Source organism: Pleurodeles waltl, chromosome 1_2 (assembly GCF_031143425.1).
Source record: "Pleurodeles waltl isolate 20211129_DDA chromosome 1_2, aPleWal1.hap1.20221129, whole genome shotgun sequence".
Lineage (NCBI taxonomy): Eukaryota > Metazoa > Chordata > Amphibia > Caudata > Salamandridae > Pleurodeles > Pleurodeles waltl.
This window is the reverse complement of record NC_090437.1, coordinates 992278270-992299146: the sequence shown is the minus strand read 5'-3', so window position 1 is coordinate 992299146 and position 20877 is coordinate 992278270. Positions and strand designations below refer to the sequence as shown.

The 20877-nt window shown below is 46.4% G+C and overlaps 1 protein-coding gene across 5 annotated transcripts in view; it reads right to left on the bottom strand.

Moving 5' to 3' along the window:
- The window catches only part of GABRA4 (gamma-aminobutyric acid type A receptor subunit alpha4), a 415701-nt gene that overhangs the window by 211648 nt on the left and 183176 nt on the right, over window positions 1-20877 (bottom strand). For all 5 annotated transcript variants that reach the window (XM_069201699.1, XM_069201704.1, XM_069201709.1 and 2 more), the window contains exons 4-5: window positions 8104-8324; window positions 7910-7992 (exon numbers count right to left, since the gene is read on the bottom strand). In XM_069201699.1, the coding sequence (XP_069057800.1) occupies window positions 7910-7992; window positions 8104-8324 (304 nt within the window). The remainder of the gene's footprint in view (window positions 1-7909; window positions 7993-8103; window positions 8325-20877) is intronic.

Below are 20877 nucleotides of genomic sequence, written 5' to 3'. Positions count from 1 at the left end.
CCTCGATCCCCTTCTACACTTCCCTCACCTTTTCTGCCAGCTTCCCTTGTTTGACCCGCAACAGCCTGAGCCCCGCAGACAACACCCTGATATCTTGCTGCAATGCTGCTTTAGGGTCTGCGATTGCCGCCAGGATTCTGTCAAATTGTACTTGTATTGTGGGGGCCATAGATTCCTTTTCCCCATCCATGGCCTGCATAGAGTGGGCCATGCCCGGTGTCTCTATCTGCAGATGCCCTTGTTTGCCTCTAGGCTTGCCCATGTCCAAGCCAGGGGACTATAGGCCTGCTTGTGTCCTCAACACCTAGGCTGACCAGTTTGTTGGGCCCGGCTCAAGCGTCGGGCCCCCGCTTCTCTTTGGCCGGGCCTCTATTGCAGCCACCAGGGGTGCGTGCCTCTCGGAAGGGGGGCTTCCACTCCACCACCCCTATGTCTTTTGCTTCACTGAGACCTCAATCCTCCACCAGGGCCTTTTGAAGTCCAAACCTCGTTGTGCCAAGTGACTGCTTTTCCTATGGGCTATTGGCTTGTGGGCCCTCAAAGTCTGTACTTGTCCTAAGGGGCCCTGGGGTCAGTTCTCATCTTCTCTATCTCTGCACCTTGACTCAACAGCCCTCTCTGGGCCCCACTGGGCCATCAGGGTTCCTCAGCTTTCTCCTCCTGTCAGCCCCCTCCTCGCGTCTCTTTCTTCTGCCACGTGTCGCTGCTCCGGTAGCCACTGGTCCCCAGGTGAGCCCAGGGCCACCCACAGCCCCAGCCATCTCCCCGGGCACCTGTGCAGCCAGCTTCTGCGTTGGATCTGCCACTCCTCCTCCCAGCCCACTTCTAAGGTTGATGGGCTACTTGCCTCTGCTCTCTCAGTAGGGGCCTGCGAATCGCTCACTCCTCTGTGGCCTCGCGTTGGCCCCTCCAGGCTCACCTCACGCCTCTCCTGAGATCTGCTGCGATCCGTTTCTGCCGTTCCCTGGTGTAGGTCACCCGGGTCCCACCGCAGCCTTCCATTCCTGTTTTCCAGCATCCTTACCCAGGGCACAGCTGCTCAGGCCACACCAGTGTTGTGGTCCTCCCGTTGTGCTGGCTCCTCCGGGCTTGACCCAAGAGCTCGACTACGTATCACTCCCAGCGCAGGAGTGTGCTATCCAGCCGGGATGGATGTCGGTCAGCCCCCGGGTCGGTTCTTGGCAGGATAATTATTAGGCTGGAGCGGACCGCTGCAATTATGCCTCTGCCATCTTCGCCTCTCAGGCCATGCCCCCCCCGGAAGGACATTTGTCACAGGTCAAAACATCTCTCAGCTTGGTCAACCATTTCTAATAGCCTCAGAAGATGATCAAGGTAGAGTCCTTTTGCCAGTCCTGTGTAAAACCAGAAATTCCTTGTACCAGGGACCCCTTTGAGAGGGTAGGAGTGGACATTGGTAGCCCTCTTGACCCTCAAGCAGCCCTAGGAAACAGGTTTATCCTGGTGTTGGTGGACCATACCATATAGTACCCTGAGGCCATAACCCGAAGGATACTGACTCTGCCTGTGGTGGCCAGGGCACCAACGGGAACACTTACTCGAGTGAGAGTGAGAGTAGTGTCAGACCAGGAGACTAACTTTGGCCGATATTTACACTTTTTTAGCGCCGCATTTGCCTCATTTTTTGTCGCAAAAGCAGCGCAAACTTACAAAATACAATTGCATTGTACTCCGTGGAACCATTTAAGGGTCCTGCATGTAAACCAACTCAAACCCCATTTTGCACAGTTAAAGATAACTATGCCCATGGTGGAAAAGAGGATTAACACAAGCCATCCCAGATATTTTGTCAATGAAGAAGCAAGATGGCTCGGTGGTGGAATTAATTCTCTCTCCAACACAGACAGGAGAGCCACAGAGGGAGTGGTGCCAGTTACTGGCATTTTTCACCTCTTTTCTCTCACTGAACACAGTGATCACCAACTGGTGTTCCCATGATATAAAAACAGGGGGCAGGATGCATTTTAGGAATAAAATCAACAAGTTGTCAGACCAGGTGAGGGCTAACATCAACAATGAGGTGTCTAAGATGGTGAGCCTGAGGATGATAGAGTCCTCTATTAGTCCATGATCCAGCCCAGTGATACCAAAGGCTGCCACTTTGAACTATGGTTGTGTCTCTATTAGAGGGGACTCAACTTCAGTATTAAGACTGATGTACACCACCTACTTCAGAGTGATGAGCTCATAAACTGTTTAAGTACTGCCAGTTACAGGGTACTGGCAGATGGCCCTAACTGATGGTACAAGGGAGCAATCAGCATTCTCTACCCCAAAGGAGCATTTCCAATTCTGGGTAAGGCTCTTTGGATTAACAAATGACCCTGCCATCTTCCAGAGGTTGGTCAATAATGTTCCAGCTGGGTTAGAGGAGTTGTGTGCCACTTACTTGGATAACACTGTAGTCGTCAACTCCAGCTGGGAGACCACCTGGTCCACATTCAGGAAGTACCTCAGGGCCTGCAACAAGTAGGCCTATCAAAGCAAGTAAGTACCATTTAGGGCAGGGATCTGGGATGTACCTGGTCCACCAAGCTAGTGGAGCACATGCACAGCCTTTGAATCCAAATGCCAAACTATAAATGGCCTCTGAGCTTCCCAAGATCAACACCTAGGTGAGAGACTTCTTAGGCTGCACAGGCTTCTACCATAGTTGTGTGAACATAGGAGCACTGTGGTACCCAGACATAACACACCTCAAAGAAACAACTGAAAAAGGTAATATGGGCAGATGTCAAAAGGTGATTGACAACCTGAAGGAGTCATTGTGCACAGGGGTGGGCTGAACTTGCAAACTTACATAACTCTGCATGTTGCACTGATTTTCAGCACCAGGAGCTTGTTACGTGCTGAGAATAATCAGTGTGAACTGCACCATGCCATGCTCCAGTGGGCGCTGCTGCTTGAGTTGGTTTTACTGATGCTCGAGTAGAATTTCTACTCTAGCAGCAGTTTTCCTGATGCAAACAGTTGCAACCTCCTCGACCGCCCGTGTTGGAAAATTGTCGCCATGTGCCCTGCATAGTGCCTGAAAATTGAGCGAGGTGATGCCAATTCTCGTTCACGCTCCCCAACTTACTGTTGGTGAGTCATGCTCAAGAAAAAACTCTGCCACCCAGCAGAATTTGCCTGGAACTCCTCATTACATGCAGACAGCGGAGTGGCCCAAACTCTGCAAACTCCGTTGGGAGAGCAAAGTTTATCGCCCACCCCTAATTGTGCGCTGCACTAATCCTCAAGGCACCTGCCTCCAGCAAGGAATTTGTGGGTCAGATAGATACCAAGGAGCATCTGACAAGGCCCCCAACACAAGAAACAAGACAACTGTTTCAATCTTAACACTGGTGGAACTCAGACCTACACTCAGCACCCACGCCAGGAACATCAGAATAATCATAGACAGCAAACTGGACATGACCACACAATCAACGCCATGCATCCTTATTTCATACAATGAAGATGCTGAGGAACATCTTCAAATGGCTCCCTAGCAACACTAGCAAGTGTCACTCACACTCTAGTCAGAAGCATTTGGAATACTGGGACATCCAGTATCACCAAGCAACTCACTAGAAGAGTGCAAACCATCCAGAACTCAGCAGTCCGACTCCGCCTCAACCTTCCACACAGAACTCACATCATACACTGGAGGAGTGTTATGAATTAATGAACTATAAGATTTTGACATTTGATTATATCTTATTGAATCAATACATATATTTGTCTATGAATGGCAGTGTTAATCTTTACCATCTCTTCTTGGAGGTCTGCCATTCCAAAAAAGTGTAGCAGCCCACAAAACATTTGTTGGCAGCATCGAGTGCAAGTTATTTTAGCACACAGTACATGGATGTGTACATATTAATGATATTTTTCATGTGATGGGATGTGTTTATATTTGTGTATAAATATGTGTATTTTTTATGCTAAGTGTATGTATTGTGATAATTGGCTTGTTATATAATATGATAACTTAAAAGAAGAGCGAGAACAAATATTATTACTAATATAAATCAATATAAAACATTGCGTTTAAAATCATTAAAAAAATTGCCAGTAATCAATTAATGTTTTCACTGAGGCCTATAATATAGATATATTTATCCCTCCTTATATTTAAACTTCGTTCCAGTTTCCAGCCCAGATAGAGCAGGGTTATAAGAGCCCTCCAAGGTGTATATAGATATTCGAGCAGTGGTGCAGCTTTGAACCCTTTGTAATGAAGGCAATGCATCATTAAGCTGCACAGCTGGCGATGCATTGAGACTATGGGTGAAGATGACTTTCCCCTCAGCAGAAGTGGGGATGTGTCAGTGTTGAGGAAAGATGCAGTGGTTCCGTTCGGTACAGTGATGGCGATGCGTGGATTTCTGCAGAAAACAGCTGCAGAACCCACTTCCAAGGGCACTGGACTGGATTTGCACAACTTGACAGGGTAGGACTCACAGTTGGCAGAGTCCTGAAGCTGCAGCAGGGTGAACTGAAGTCTTTATGTCCCTGAGACTTCAGAATAGGAGGCAAGCCAGCACACCCTTGGAGTCACTTTGGTTCTGGAGATGTAGAAATGCAGGTCCAGTACTTCCCACTCTCAGACAAAAAGGGCAGCAGGGCAGGCACACCAAAGCAGGAGTCCAGCAGAGCTCTGGCAGAATGACAGTCCCCTTCAGCAGCACAGCGGTCCTTCTTACTTATCAGAATGTCCTCAGGTCCAGAAGTGTACTGATTTGGTAGAGTCAGAAGTCCAGTTTTTATACCCAGTGAGGCCCTTGAAGTGGGGGAGACATCAAAGAGAGGCCTTTGAAGTGGTGAGAAAGTCCCTGCCTTTCCTGCCATGGCTCCAGGCACACTTCAGGGGGTTATGCAACCCTTTGTGAGGGCTCAGAACCCATCCCATTCAGGTGTATGTGTCAGCTCCTCCCTCCCATCCTGCCCAGAATGGGCCATCAACATGCAGATGGCCACTCAATCACACGTAAGCTCCTTTTGTGTGTAGCTGTCTGGAGGGAATGCACAAGAGCACAGCTGTCATCCAACCAGATGTGTATTAAGAGACAGGCAGAAGGCACTAGATCAGTGGTTCACAACTTCTGTGGACCTCGACTTTATCATTACTGGTGTTGTGTAGCCATTTTAGTTATAGCTCCATGCACGTTATTTTAGAACACTAGGCCTGCCGCTGTGCACTTTAACCCAGACATATTTTATTCAGCTTGCTTATTATTTTAACAACAGCGTCATTTGCGGTCTTGTTTTATTTCTCTCAATGTAGCTGTTCTTTGCTTAGGCCAGCACTACGTTCTTAAACAAGACATTCTCATTCACTCTGTGCTTCTCTCAAGGCTGCAGTGAGATAGTTGCCAGTAAAACGTGGTAACACATTTTCTCTGGTATTCATAGAAATATACACATCCTTACGTAGGGACATTTTCTCAGAACATCAGCTGTTTTATTATAAAAACACTTCCTTGTCCCATACACGTTAGAGAGAGATTCCATCCTGATGACCATGACTGTATGCTGATTGCAGAACGTTTCACTACAGCTTCCTACGCAGACTTCAGGCCTTTGCTCAGGTATGGGGGATGATGTCTTCCCAGTGGAACCTGAAGGGCAGAACTAGAGCTTAACACGCTGTGCTCTAACATAGCCTAGGTAGGAATTTGTCTATTGTCTCTAATGACAATATGGTAGCATTATTTCTCTGCTTCTCTCTCCTTGTCACAATTTTAATCCTGTCATGCTTTATTGTCCTGGTCATTGCAGTACGTGCTTTGCTATCTAATATGCAGTTACTTCATTAAAACCTGATTAAAACATATGCTGCCTTTGCTTGTCTTTGTACATGTGAAACTAATGTAACTGAGAGAAACGGATGCGATCTGAGTGACCACGATTTCCCTGAGGAGTCACTTGGTCATGCGCTCGGCTGCCCAATCATCCCTGCTCTTTCAGTAGAGATAAGGCATTGCTAGTTACCTGGAGCAAACCCCGGATTGGGGAGACTGGTGTCACCTGTAGTGGGTTAAGACTCAACCTCCCACACCACAGGCGATTCTGCTGCTCAAATCCAGTAGTCTCATTACAATAATGAGAGCATACGCAACACTGGAACCCGGGGACCCCCACTGAATCATTATTGGAAGCTGGGGACCCCCCACTGAGTCACTACTGATAGCTGTGGACCTAATATGTCCCCGTGTTGCACTTCACGCTGCTCTTGGGACTGCCCAGGGCCTAGCCTAGGGGTGGTTTAAATGTACTAAAAAGGAAGGTTTAGGCCTGTCATGGAGGGTTAACTTGCCAGACCGACATGGCAGTTTAAACTTAGAACTGCACACACAGGCTCTGCAGTGGCAGGCCCGAGTCTTGTTCAATGGGCTACATGAGTGTGTGGCACAATCAGTGCTACAGCCCCACTAGTAGCCTCTAATTTATAGGCCCTGGACACATGCAGTGCACTTTACTAGGGACGTATAAGTAAACTAAATATGCTTACTGTGCATAAGCCTATGGTAACATGTTTTAGGGAAAGAGCACATGCACTTTAGCACTGGTCAGCAGTGGTTAAGTGCCCAGAATCCTAAAGCCAACAAAAACAAATTCAGCAAAAACGGAAAGAGGAAGGCAAAACGTTTGGGGATGACCCTACAGAAAGGCCAGGTCCAACAAGGAGGATAATTCCAGAACCTTGTTGCAAGAGCCTAGATTGAACAACCTCCTGCTTGATATCTTTCCACTAGGGAATAGCAGGCAAATGTCTTGAGGTTGCACACAGAGAATGCCTAACATGGTGAGACAAAATAAGAGATCAAACAGCAGTTTGTCCCATATCAGCAAAAGCTTAAAGTTTAGTCTTGCTATTATACTAAGTCTTTGACATCAGCAACTCACCATTACATATTCTGGTTTCAACCCTCATGGGTTCACTGCCTATGCACGATTCTTTGGAATATGAAACTACCATTGAATGTTCCTCATCCCACAGAAAGATTAATTCAGATATTAAACCTGGCATGGGAAATATTGACACATGAGAATGAAAACAGAAGCTCCTACCTTTATTAAGATCAGGAAGTTGGAACACTTCCAAATTCAGAACTACCATTCCACAAAATGTGTTTTTTGTGGGTACTCTGGGGTGAATGCTGTAAAATGTGTTTATACCACTTGAAAGGTCCCAAATTGTTTTTGAATAGCTAAAGGGCAACTCAGACTGCTGTGTACGGTTGGTAGTGCGGGCTTACAGTACAGCCTATGTGAAGAATGTTGAGTGTTGTGCATGTTGTTATGCATATTGACATCAGAAAAAGTGGGTGTGTAAGTAATGAATACTGAACAAGAAAGAAACGGGAAGGGCAGTGCTTAATTGGTGCTTGTTTCCGGTGCAGAGCACCGGCGCTTATTTTTGAGGGCTGGCACTTATTTTTCTGCCTCAAGCATTTACTGCGAGCTGAAGACACATATGGGAAAAACGAAAAAGCGTCACAATGGGAGAAAGCTGCAAGAGTGAGCTAAAGGGACAGAGAGTGGTTTTAAATAGATTGAAGATGCCTGAGATGACTTCAGGATTACGCTGCCTCAGTATTCCACGTTCGCACATGTAATTGCAGCAGCCGCATGTATAAGAGGAGGGCTTTGGGCACCGGCACATTTGTATTTACAAATTAAGCACTGGGTAAGGGGGAAACTCCACCTTCCCCCCATCTCATGCTAGTACGTAAGTTAAACAACAGAGCCTATTTATGTATTGTTCAATGAAAGAAAAAAATCAAAATAGTGGCTTTCAGGCAAAATTGAAGCACATTTCATTATATAAATGACATAAATGTACGAGAGCACTCTCGATGAAAACTTACAGAATTATAAGAATGCCAGAATTTTTACTTACAGCTTCCAAATTTCAGCGGGCAAGCATGACCATCCATTGGAAAATCAACTAATCTCATTGGGCACTCAGCACTTATGGTAAGCCTGCAAATACACAAACGTGAAAGAAAGTTAAGATAAAATAGCTTTTTCTTCAGACAGGAATTATAGTGCACAAATATTCCCCAAGAATCCTGGTAGGATTTTAAAAAGTACCTCATTGTATATAAAATAGTTCCGTTCTTCATTATTCTAAAGAGCTTATTTGGCGCAGTCATATTGTGTGCAACAGACTTTTTCCCATTCCTAAAGAAAGTGTCAGGTGTCCACACTTTAGTGACCATCAGGTTATTGAGTCGTAATATTTCAATGGGACCTTCATACTTCAATCTTTTGTCAACCCATGTCTGGCGGAAAAAGACATCCATTGTGTATTCCTGGACAGAAATAAAAAGGCACTTATGTTTACGGAGTGTTTTACCAACAAAAAACAAGCACTCTTTGAATGCATTAAAAACGCAAATCTCATTCTAAAACCTAATGTACTTTCATAGCAAACAAATCAATTTCGTTTGTATCATTGCATTTAATTAATGGTTACATTAACCATCCTTTAACACTTGAACATGCATCAATAATTCATAATATTCCAATATTAATTAAGAACATATAAATATGCAGTGTGTATTATGTTATATTATGGGCATTGAAAATGCCGTGTTTCTTGCAGTTCTAATTATGTTTTACAAATTAATTTCTATAAAAAGTTGCTTTAAAATGTTAGGAGGGCTACAGTCACTGTACTGTACTGTACAAAGCCTTCTGACTCAGAAACAATGTAAGTACAGACAGTCATCTAGTCGCCACAACGGAACTCGGGATCACTGTGCATTAAGGAGGGCTGGAGACATTCAGAGATGATCCAAGGCCGTGTACATTTGTGTGTGGAGGAAGGGGGGTGCGGTTGGATTTAAAAATGAAGTTTATATATTGTATGTACGAGGATAGTAGGTGAAATTCACAAAATCCCAAGATGTTCACTTATGGACCACAAATCTGGGATTAGAACCCAGGTCCCAGGTTCCAAAATTCAGTAGTGTGTTGATGTTAGACCATATTTTCCCCCAGATGTGCCTGTTCAATACTTCTGTTCTGCTGTACCCAGTGAGTAGCACCTGGTGGACCCCCAGTAACTGTCCCCTCAGAGGAGAGCCAGAGAGGTCAATGTAGGAGCTAAAAGGATGAATTTTGACAGTTTTATCAGAATACTATCTCACATAAAACAAGTCTACAGTAGTACTTATGTAATGTTTTATTGTGTAGTTATTTAAAAATATTACTGTTGGACTTTTTTGCTTATGCAGGGTCATCCCCAATCTTTTTGCCTCCTGCCTCCTATTTTTTCTGAACTGTTGCTGTTGGCTTTTGAACTCTGAGCACTTTACCACTGCTGACCAGTGCTAAAGTGCATATGCTCTCTGTGTAAATTGTATGGTTGATTGGTTTATCCATGATTGGCATATTTGTTTTACTAGTGAGTCCCTAGTAAAGTGCACTAGAGCTGCCAGGGCCTGTAAATCAAATGCTACTAGTTGGCCTGCAGCGCTGGTTGTGCCACCCACATAAGTAGCTCTGTAATCATGTCTCAGACCTGCCACTGCAGTGACTGTGTGTGCAGTTTTAACTGTAAATTCGACTTGGCAAGTATACCCACTTGCCAGGCCTAAACCTTCCCTTTTCTTACATGTCAGACACCCCTAAGGTAGGCCCTAGGTAGCCCCAAGGGCAGGGTGCAGTGTATGGTTAAGGTAGGACATATAGTAATGTGTTTTATATGTCCTGGCAGTGAAATATTGCTAAATTTGTTTTTCACTGTTGCAAGGCCTGTCCCTTTCATAGGTTAACATTGGGGCTACCTTTAAATCTGATTAAAGTGTAGATTCCCTTTGGGAGCGGATGGGCATGTGGAGTTTGGGGTCTCTGAGCTCACAATTTAAAAATACATCTTTTAGTAAAGTTGATTTTAAGATTGTGTGTTTGAAAATGCCACTTTTAGAAAGTGAGCATTTTCTTGCTTATACCATTTCTGTGACTCTGCCTGTTTGTGGATTCCCTGTCTGGGTCAGTTTGACAGTTGGGCTGGTTGCATCTCACACTAGACAGTGACACAATGGGAGCTGGGGTGTAGTCTGCATTTCCTGATGAGCCACCTGTGCTAGCAGGGAGGGGAGGAGTGGTCACTTACACCTGAAAGGGCTGTGCCTGTCCTCACACAATGCCAACTCTGACCCCCTGGTGAGTGTCTGGGGCCTGGCCTGGGCAAGGCAGGATTTTGCATTCAAAAGCAACTTTACTTTGAAGTAGGCCTACTTCAAAGGAGAAATTGGGTATAAGAAGGGCACCAAAAACCACAGACTTTAGATCACTTCTGGACATCAAGGGGAACCTCTGCCTGGAGAAAAGCTGAAGAGCTGAGGAGAAGTGCTGCCCTGCCTGTGACTGTGCTTTGTGGAGCTATCCTGCAGTTGCTGCTTCTGCCAGAGTAAGAGGGCAAAGACTGGACTTTGTGTGCCTTCCATCTTGTGAAGAAATCTCCAAGGGCTTGATTCAGAGCTTGCCTCCTGTTGTTTGAAGTCTCAGGGACAGCGAAGACTTCTCTCTGCCAGCACCTGGAGTCTCTGGAGAAACTTCTGCTCTGACAAGTGGTGCCCTATCCAGTCCCTGGGCCATTGAAAGGAAAGCTGGTGGAAATCCTAGGAAATCGACTTCAGACAGCTTCGGACCGACACCGCTGCTGAATCCGGTGACGCCACCTGCAACGGACTCCGTGATCTTCGCTGGAACATGACGACCTTCGCAGGCCCAATGCCGCCGCAGCCCCGCTGAAGTCCGTGACTCTGTGGAAGTCGCCGCACCACGACATGACCAACGCGGCTCGAAGTGTGCAAATTCAACGTTTCGCACAGATGCCGCGATCCCCGACTTCGCGCATCTACTTGTTTTCACTCTTCACCAAAGGAACTGTACTTGGGGGTCTACGCGACTCCGTGTCCGGCACCACTGGTGTCGGCTTGTTGGGAACGATTCCGTCACAACGCCGTGTTAACACCTCATCGAAGCACTTTGTGTTTCTAAGAGCTATTTTTTAGTTTAATCTTTAAAACTTCATAACTTGACTTGTGTATATCGGATTTTTGTAGTTTTGGTCTTGTTTTGTTTAGATATATATTTCCTATTGTTCTAAACTGGTGTTGTGTCATTTTGTAGTGTTTTCATTAAGTTACTGGGTGTGTTGGTACAAATACTTTACACCTAGCACTCTGAAGTTAAGCCTGCTGCTCTGCCAAGCTACCAAGGGGGTAAGCAGGGGTTAGAGGAGGGTGATTCTCTTTTACCCTGAATAGAGTGAGGATCCTTGCGTGCACAGGGGGTAACCTGACTGTCAACCAAAGACCCCATTTCTAACATTGGTGATCAGCGGTTGGGATTTGGACTTTTATTTGTACTCGACATACAGTGATTAAGTGTACACTATTATTCTGAGTGCAGACCATTACGTGACCACATACTACTTGTTTGGTGATCTTTTGCTTTTTCTCTTAAGGACTCCTTTTTGTTCTACTTTTATGATTTTGCTGATTCCTTGAAGGATTCTTTTTACTTCATTGGGAACTTATTTTCTGCCTTTAGAACTTTGCACATGTGACCATCATGTCTCAATCTGGAGATGCAACAGCTGGAGCTGTGTTTGAAATAGATAAACTGAAGGAGTACTCAGTTGCTCAATTGAAACAGTGTGGGTGGGGAAGTGCAGAGGATACACAGTGGTGTAGTGGAGGTACCTGTTACACCTGGGGGGAGGGTCCCCAGCAGGGGTAGCAGGGTGTCATCCAAGGGTCTGACTCCTGAAGAGTTGCAGGACAGACAGGAAGAGAGGGCTCACCGGTTGAAGTTCAAGGAGTTGAGAATGCAAAGGGAGAAGGAGTTGGAAGACAGGAGGAGGGACTTAGAGATCAAAAAGAGGATTTGGGCTTATGAGCTCAAAATGAAGGAGCTGGAAGTCATAAGGGCTGAGTCCAGCAGGAATGGTGGCAGCAACAATTTTATATCCAGTGCTGCTGAAGAAGTGAACATGCCCAGAGATCTGGTGCCTATTTGAAGGAGAGAGTTAACACACACCTGGAGGTCCAGGGGTATGAGGTAGCTCCAAAGATGCACAGGGTCCCTGAGGTGGATCGGGAAACTGGCATGGGGAGTCATATTCCTAGTGATGGGAGGAACACTCTACTGACTCTAGGTGAGAGTGACAGGGAGAGGTGTTCCCCCCAAGTAGAAGTCCTGGTTATGGAGTGTGAAGACATCCAAGAAGAGTGTGGGTTGAGTGTCAGGGACAGTCAGGTACTATCTCACCAGTCTCAGGAGGGTGATGTGGGGTGCTTTTTCAAAGCAGAGTCACTGGATGGTTGGGTGAAGGGTACTTTGGTTCATTCATGTAAGGGGCTGAGCGATGTAATTGCTGGAGAGCATATGTCTAGTCCTTATTTTCCAGAGCTACGCCAACACCAGGTGGAGTGTGAGTTCTCTGACCCCAGGGAACTTACACTGGAGGCAGACCTTTGGGTGAGTACCAGAGAGTCTGAAGATGCATTTGGGGGCACTAATGAGGGGAGTGGTCTAGGTATTTCCCAACCAGGTGAGGTAGGGAAGGATTGTAGTGCCCCAGGTAGGTCCCAGTGTAGTGGGATGGGTGAGGGACCCCATGTCCAGTCTCAGAGGAGAGGGGATGGGGATGGGCTGAGGCCCAAGGTGCCAGGTCCTGGAGGGTTCCATGAGGGAACACCAGGAGGGGAGCCTAGTCTGCACCATAGGGCCATCTGTTGAGGGAGACCCCACAGTGTCAGTAGAATTTGGGAGGGCGGCTGTAGCCAGCATCCTACCAGTTCTGGTGTCTGGCAGTACCCTCCTAATGAGGAGGTGCAGAATTTCAGACAGAGGGTTGAGAGGGGGTTGTGGACCCCAGTGGAGAACCTGGAGGGTCAGGGGTCAGCTCTGAGAGCAGAGCCCCCCAGGAATGACCTTGTAGAGACCATTTCTGGTTTGGGGGAATCCAGACTCTGCCAGATGGGCAGGGGTCCGGAGAAATGCGCCAGCCAAACTCTTGTGTGGCCCTTGGGGACAGTGTGTCTCCTCAGGGGGGTAAGTGTGCCCCCCTGGAAGTCCTGGTGTGCCAGGCAGTGGTTCAACTGCAGGGTGGTGACTCTGGGTTGGATGACCAGCGGACAAAGCAGATATAGTGCTGCAGCTCACAGCAGTTCTTTGCAGTCGTGGTGGCCGAGGCACAACTGTGGCCCTTAGCTGCGGCCGTGGGTGGTCTGCGCCCCTGCGATCCTGAGTGTTGAAGCCACTGTACCTGTACCTGTACCTGTTTTGAGAATTTCGAGAGCGGAAGCACTGCTGACTTTGGACGCGAGTGTACCGGGTGGCTCGCAGCTGAGCAGGGCGCGGTAGGAGAGGAGAGGAGTGCAAGCAAGGTCGTGAGCCGGCGGGGAGGTGCATCGTTCAGCACATCGTGAGTTGCCCTTGCAGGGATACATTGGCCCTCTAGTCTCTCCGCAAGTAGGGTATCGTGCCTGCCTGTCTCCCAGCCCAGGTGAGCGGCCCTCTCCGCGGCTTTGCTCGTTTGTTTGTTTGTCTGCTTGCCACTGAGGAAGACCGATTGGGTGCAGCTTGCGGGTGTGAGGGCGAGGGAGAGCCCTGCACCCCTGTATTTCTAGTAGCATGACTTATTCCTTTGGAATTCAGACTCCCACAAAGGCATGCCTGCTTACGCCCGCATTACTGGGAAGCGGACTGGGACTCCGCTGGGACAGCACTCCGGGTCTGTATTGTGTGGGCCTGGGGACTTGGTAGCCAGCTAGCTGCGCATCCTCCCCGTCTGCGCTTTCTGGAGGAGTTATTTTCCCCACGCCCTCTCTTGCGGATCATCGTCGAAGCTGCCTGTTCCGGTACGGCTTGCTGGGGGGGCGAGGGAGAACCTAGTCTCTCTGCTTTCGCATAAGTAGCCCTTGCTCTCAAGACTCAGACTTTCTTCTTGACGCTCCTGCTCTCGCCAAAGATACCGCGAGGTGGGTCGGGCCGGAGACTAGCAGGCACTGCTCTCCGTGGACGCAGCCAATTCAGCTGTAAGCTGAGGTACAAAGCGCACCAAGGAACAACGGGTAGCTGGCAGGCGCTGGATGTTCATTAAGTCCATTAAGCCAGCCTCGTCTGAGTCAGCTGGAGATTAAGCGGTCGAGATTAAGCGGTGGAAATTTGTAAAGAGCGAGTTTGTCCTCTTGTGCCCTAAATCGGAAGTCTGCTGTATTAGCCTCCCTGTGCCCCTTGTGTGGGTACTCTCTATTATAACCATGAAGAAGCTCCGTTCAGGTCGCCTCCTCCTTTCAGGAAGGTCTTGCTCTAAAACTAATTCCAACCCCATACGGAACAAGGCTAACTCGGCACTCTTGCTGAAGGGACAATCGCAGAAGCATCTTCTCTCCTTTTGGGGTAAAGAGTACTCCTCATCACAGGAAACAAAAAGCAAACTCATCTCCATTGCACCCCTGGATTCAGAGTCATCTATGGAGCCCCCAGGGGAGCTCTTAAGTGAGCCATTCCAGGCAGTAGCAAGCCAGGAAAAAGGAACCAGGGTCTTGGAATTGGGCCCTATAATCCCCCTCGCCGAGTCTTTTGTGTCTGTTTGGCCCGCTTGGAGTGAGCTGGGACTATTGCACTGTCCCTCCTCTTCACCTGCCTGGTGAGTCAGCTCTCCTCTTCAAGCTGACCTGGATCCGAAAAACTCTCTGGAAAGTGCTGCTATTATTCCTACAGCGTCTACTGCTAATGGACCCTGTGACTTTACACTGCCAGACTTGGACCCAGTTTTATTCCAGAGATACTGCCCCCAAGCAAAAGACCCCTCGCCTGTGTCTGTGATCCCTAGGTCCAAGGGCCTTTCGACTCCAAACCCGACTCGGGTTTGGAGCTGTTTAATAGTACTCCATTGTTACAAGATTCATTATATATCCAATCTCATTTGTCTGCATCGCCGGCCTTAGATATCAGTGGAATCCAGCCCATTCCACCTTTGGAATCTGAGGTCAGGCTCTCAGCTTCTTTGTTCAATCTGGAAAACCTCCTTGCTTCCATTTTAAAGCTTTTGGAGAAATTTGTAGGGGGCTCAGACTGTATCCTTGACTCCGTAACAGCAATTTTAGTGGAGATGACTAAAGATAAAAAGGAAGCCATACCTCTTGATTTTACTCAGCTTAACGTCGTCCCTTTACAATCCTTTGTTGATCGGAAGGCGTCCAGGATTTCCCCCAGGGCACCCCAAAATGTGCACTCGTGCAAGGATGTGGGTACTCAAGCGGGTTGCTCCCAAAGCTTCCATTCTAGTGATGCAAATTCACTACCGGGTAGTCCTGTGGACTTCATTCAATTTATTTTTGACTCCCCTACTCTGAGGGGCATTTCATTGGCACAAAGCCTCCAGCCCCCTACGAAGCTGTTCCCCATCTTTGAAAGAGAAGTCAACCAAAAAAAGGGCCCATAATTTCCCCCCCGTTGTTATCCCCGGTAGAAGATTCTAAGAGGGGTACTATCGCCAAAGGCGGGAATAAACCTAAAAAACCTAAGAGATTGAAGAAACCAAATCGACAAATCAGCAGAAAAAAAAGAAGGAAAATACTGTTTCCCGAAGCGATAACTGATGGGACAATCTCTTCTCAAATTCATATAGAGGCATATGCGATGCAGACTAGTATGCCTTCTCCGCGTAGGCCCAATTATACTAACAGGGGTCCAGTAAGCTTGCACTTAACTAACCTCCCTACTATCCCAGCCTTGAATCCAATCTCCTCCCCATTTTTTCCCCCCAGACGGGAGACCATTTCCATCGAATCCTCTATCTCATTGTCCAGGGAAGCAGCTCTTTCAACAGGTTGTAACTCGGATTCTCAGACTATTGACTTTTTCCCCATTTTTGATCCCGATTTAATTTTAAATAGGTCCACCTTGTTAAGATGCTTTTCTGAATCCAGTTTTTTGAATCACATCTCCAGCAATGATATTGATCTTGTCTCCCTAAGACGTGTCGGCGGTGGTCTCAGGGCTAGGGTCGCCTTCTGCTCATTGCACACGGCGTACCTGGTCCTCTCTCATGCTGACTCTCTGCAGTGCCGAGGGATTGATGTGTTTCCATTTTCGTCCCACACTGCTTGTGGAGGGGAAAAGTTTGTGACTAAAAGCTCAGAGAGGCCCCATCCCCCAGCCCACTTTAAAGACACTGATTGTACGATTTATAGATCTAGAGTAGACCTACAGGCTCTCAAAGTGTCCTTAACAGGGAAGGATAGGCAGGTGTTACTGCGGGAAACACGACATGCTCTGAATCTTCTAGCCACATCTGTCCTGGAAGATTGGGGTTGGCTCCTGGGAGCCCTTACGCAAGATCGGGGGCCCAGGGACCCACCCCAGCCTTCTTCCTAATAGAGGTTTAAAAATAATTTCCTGGAATGTAGCCGGGGTAAAATTTAGTAGGGAAAAACTATCTTACCTCAGCGCACTCAAACCAGATTTAATTTGTCTTCAGGAGACTTGGCCAGACACGGACTTGCTGTGGGATAATTATTTTGTAGTCGATTGTAAGGCCTCTTCGTCTCGAAGGGGACATGCCAATGGGGGGGTAGCTTGTTTACTGTCCAACACCCTCAAATGGGATTATTCCTGCTATAAAGACCTCAGCGACCTCAGCAACCTCTTTATGGCTCTTAGGATTCGATTGCATAATACCTCGCAAGGTCCTACTGCTTTGTTATTAATTAATGCGTATGTGCCCCCAAAGGCCGTGTACAATTCTCTGTTAGAAAGGGTATTTGCCTTTATAGGGGACGCCTTAGATACTGAGTTCCCTCCTCTGATAGCACTAATGGGAGATTTAAATTGCAAAATGTCCAACTTTGCCCTATGTCAAATGCGCGACGTAGAGAGAGAAACAGCGATGCGTATCCCAGACTGCATTTTTCCCCCTCTAATTAAAACAAATAAAAGGGGCAAACTTCTCCTTAGTCTTCTTAAAAAAAAACGACTGTATTATTGCTAATGGCAGGTCCACTTCGGATTCCCCTGCCTCTTTTACGCATATTTCTCCGGGGGAATGGCCATTTTAGACTATTTAGTACTGGGTTACTCATTCGGTCTATTGGAAGATCTTAGGATAATAAGTACCCCTTATAGCGATCATAATTTGCTTTTTATGACCTTTAAAACTTCCATATCAGCATTAGACTCTGGGAAATCTGTTGGGTTTACCCAGAGTTTTTCTAGTAAGACTGGGAGGACCCAGTGGAATTTTAAGAGGATTGCTGGTGTTTCCGCAATTTTAGCAACCGTGGTTGCTAATCTTGCCAGTTGGGAGGGAATTGAGTTGCTAAACTTTTCTGATCTCCTGAAGCAATTGCTGGCTAACAACTTGTCGGGGGGGCATAAAGTAGCCCAGAAAACAATCCCCGCGTATTTCTTGACTTAAATAGAGAAATAAATAACTTGGTCAGGGCCCAGTATTTAGTCTTCTCTGAGGAAAGGAAAATTAGGGTTGCTATATTAAAAAGGAGAAAGAAGCGGCTGAAGATTCGTCTTGCAAAAGAAGCGGGGGACAGGCTCTGGATCCAGCTCTGGGAAGCCGCTATAAAGGGAAAGGCAAGGCGTTTTTGGGCATTAGTGGGTGAAGGTTGTGGGTCAAGAATGCGTCCCTCCCCTGCTGCAATCTCCGAAGCCCGCTGGTCTGAATCCATCTCCTCCCTGTATGCCTCCAATGGGGTTGCACCCTTTCGGCTCCCAGAAATTCCAGGAATTCTCACTCTCTCTCCCCCGTCAATAAAAGAGATCGACTGTGCTATTGGTGATATGCGTTCTTCCGCTGCAATGGGGCCAGACAAACTTCCTTTATCAGTTATAAAACAGGACAGGAGCTCTTGGTCTAAGATCCCATATTTGGTCTTTAGAAGATGTTTCCTCTCTAGATGTATTCCTCCCTCGTGAGTTGGTAGCATAATTGTACCCTTATATAAAAAGGGCGACCAATCTTGTCCTAGTAATTATCGTCAGATTGCCCTCCTCGATGCGGTGGGAAAAGTTTTCACCAAATGTCTGCTCTCTAGACTGATGTCTTGGGCAGAGAAGAACAACATCATCCCCATGGAACAATCTGGATTCAGGCGCAAACATAGTACCCTAGATAACATCATGGTGCTTCAAACTATTACGGAAAAATATGTTAAACTGAGAGGTAGGGTTGTTTATGCCGCCTTCACAGACTTCTCCACGGCCTTCGATAAAGTAGATAGAAATCTTCTATGGTCTAAGTTATGCAGCTTGGGGATACCTTTACCCCTCCTGGAGTTAATAATACCTGGTGTAGAATCCTCCTTGGGGGTGATAGAGGTTTATCCCACAAGTTTTTTACATCTAACGGGTTAAAACAGGGCGGTCTCCTGGCTCCCCTGCTTTTTTCCCTTTACATCTCAGATCTCCCCTCCTTTTTGTCTAAGGGTAATGGTTTTCCCCCGCTAGAGGGTGGGCGCCCAATTTGCTGCCTGTTATATGCTGATGATATCTTAATTTTTGATTTAACCCCTAAAGGCCTCCAGAATCGTTAGCAGCGTTTGTCAAAATACTCTGACTCTCATTATCTGAAGATCAATGTATCTAAAAGTAAGGTTCTCCGTCTCTTGGGGAAAAAAAAGACTACCTTCCCCAACTATCGTTGGATATTGGGCAATCAAAATCTTGAAATTGTGAAATCTTATCCCTTCTTAGGGAAAATCGTGAGTGGGAACCTTAGCGATGTTGCCCACATCGCCTCTAATAAAGCAAAGGCCCAAGGTCAGGCAAGAGGTTTGGGGGCTCTATATACAGCCACAGGGAGAAGGCATTTCCTTCACCTTTTATGTCCGTATCGAGTTACAATTCCTGCATCCCTGTTATATGGGGTGGAACTCACAGACATCTCTAAATGGGGGTTCCTAAATCAAGCAGAAGGTAAAATTCTCAGAAAATTATTATCTGTTAACTTGGCAGCCTCAGTGGTGGCTCTGAGGCTGGAAACGGGGCTTAGAAGCACGTATGCTCAAGGATTAGTGGGGGTTATACGATTGGCCATTTTAATTTTAAAGAGTTAAGAAAATACTATAAGATCACTTTTAAAGAAAGAGCTCTTTTTAGATAACAGTAAGGCCAAATTTGCCTTTTGTAAGAATGTTTCCATTGCTCTGGAAAGGTTGGAGCTAGATTGTAGCCAAGTCCTAGAATTTTCCCCATTGCACTTGAGGGCGATTTTGAAGAACGCTTCGTGGACCCTGAGCTTCCGCTAAGACCTAGAGAGCTGTAAAAAAAGAAGCTCCTTTGCGAACATAGTTAACACTCTAGTAATAAAAAAATCACAACCGTATCTCACTTGGAACATCCCTCATAGCGTTAAGCGCTTTTGGTCGCTGCTTCGACAGGGATTGCTCCCTTTGAACACCTTACTAGCAAAATTGTATGGTACCGCAAAAGAGTGTACCTTTTGTCTGGCAGAATCTCAAGACTTACTTCATGTATTATTTGTTTGCCCTTCTCTTGCCCCTTTTCGGCGTAAATGGTTAAAACCAATTTGTCTTCAGCTCTCTCTTTTGTCAGTGTCTGAGTTTTTCCAAGCCATGTATTATCCTCCGAATGAAAGATTCTGTTTTAAAATATTTATTTTTTTTAAATGTATTTTAAACTTATTTTAAGAAATTTGAGTAGCAGGGCTAGTCAGGTGGCTTGGTTAAATAAATTAATAGGATCACTGTTTATAACTTGTTCAAAATAATAATAATATTATGATGATTTAATATGTGGGACTGAAGAAAGCAAGCCCCTTTTGATAGAGCGCAAGATTGGATTGTGAAAATGCTGTTTTTGCACAGGTATATACCACCATTACTATGGTTAACGTGGTTCTGTCTTCCGACAGTCCGGTATTCTTACCTCTTTCGAATTGGAGTTTCATTGAGTGTGTATATACAAAGTCGGTATCCATGACATAGGATTTTGATGTAATATTTTATTGTATACATCGTTTAATTTAAAAAAAAATTACCTGATTGGATGTAAAGTATAAATAGTAATTTTGATTCTTTGTTTATCTGTTCTATAAACTCTTACATGGTTTTCAGCTAGATGTAAAGGGTAAATTAGATTTTTTGTTTGGCTGTAATACAATTTTTTTTCCTTTTTTTCTCTTTTTCTCTTTTGGTGTTCTCCTTTTTATGTGGACCTCAGTCGAGTTCCAAACCATAAATAAAAATAAAATTGAAAAATTTAATTGAGTGGTCACTTACACCTGAAAGGGCTGTGCCCGTGTTGTTAACACAATGCCGTCTCCGACCCCCTGATGAGTGTCTGGGGCCTGGCCTGGGCAAGGCAGGATTTCGCATTCAAAAGAGACTTTACTTTGAAGTAGGCCTACTTCAAAGGAGAAATTGGGTATAAGAAGGGCACCCAAAACCACAGACTTTAGATCACTTCTGGACATCAAGAGGAACCTCTGCCTGGAGAAGAGCTGAAGAGCTGAGGAGAAGTGCTGCCCTGCCTGTGACTGTGCTTTGTGGAGCTATCCTGCAGTTGCTGCTTCTGCCAGAGTAAGAGGGCAAAGACTGGACTTTGTGTGCCTTCCATCTTGTGAAGAAATCTCCAAGGGCTTGATTCAGAGTTTACCTCCTGTTCTTTGAAGTCTCAGGGACATCAAAGACTTCTCTCTGCCAGCACCTGGAGTCTCTGGAGAGACTCCTGCTCTGACAAGTGGTGCCCTATCCAGTCCCTGGGCCCTTGAAAGGAAAGCTGGTGGAAATCCAAGGAAATCGACTTCGGACGGCTTCGGACCGACGCCGCTGCTGAATCCGGTGACGCCGCCTGCAACGGACTCCG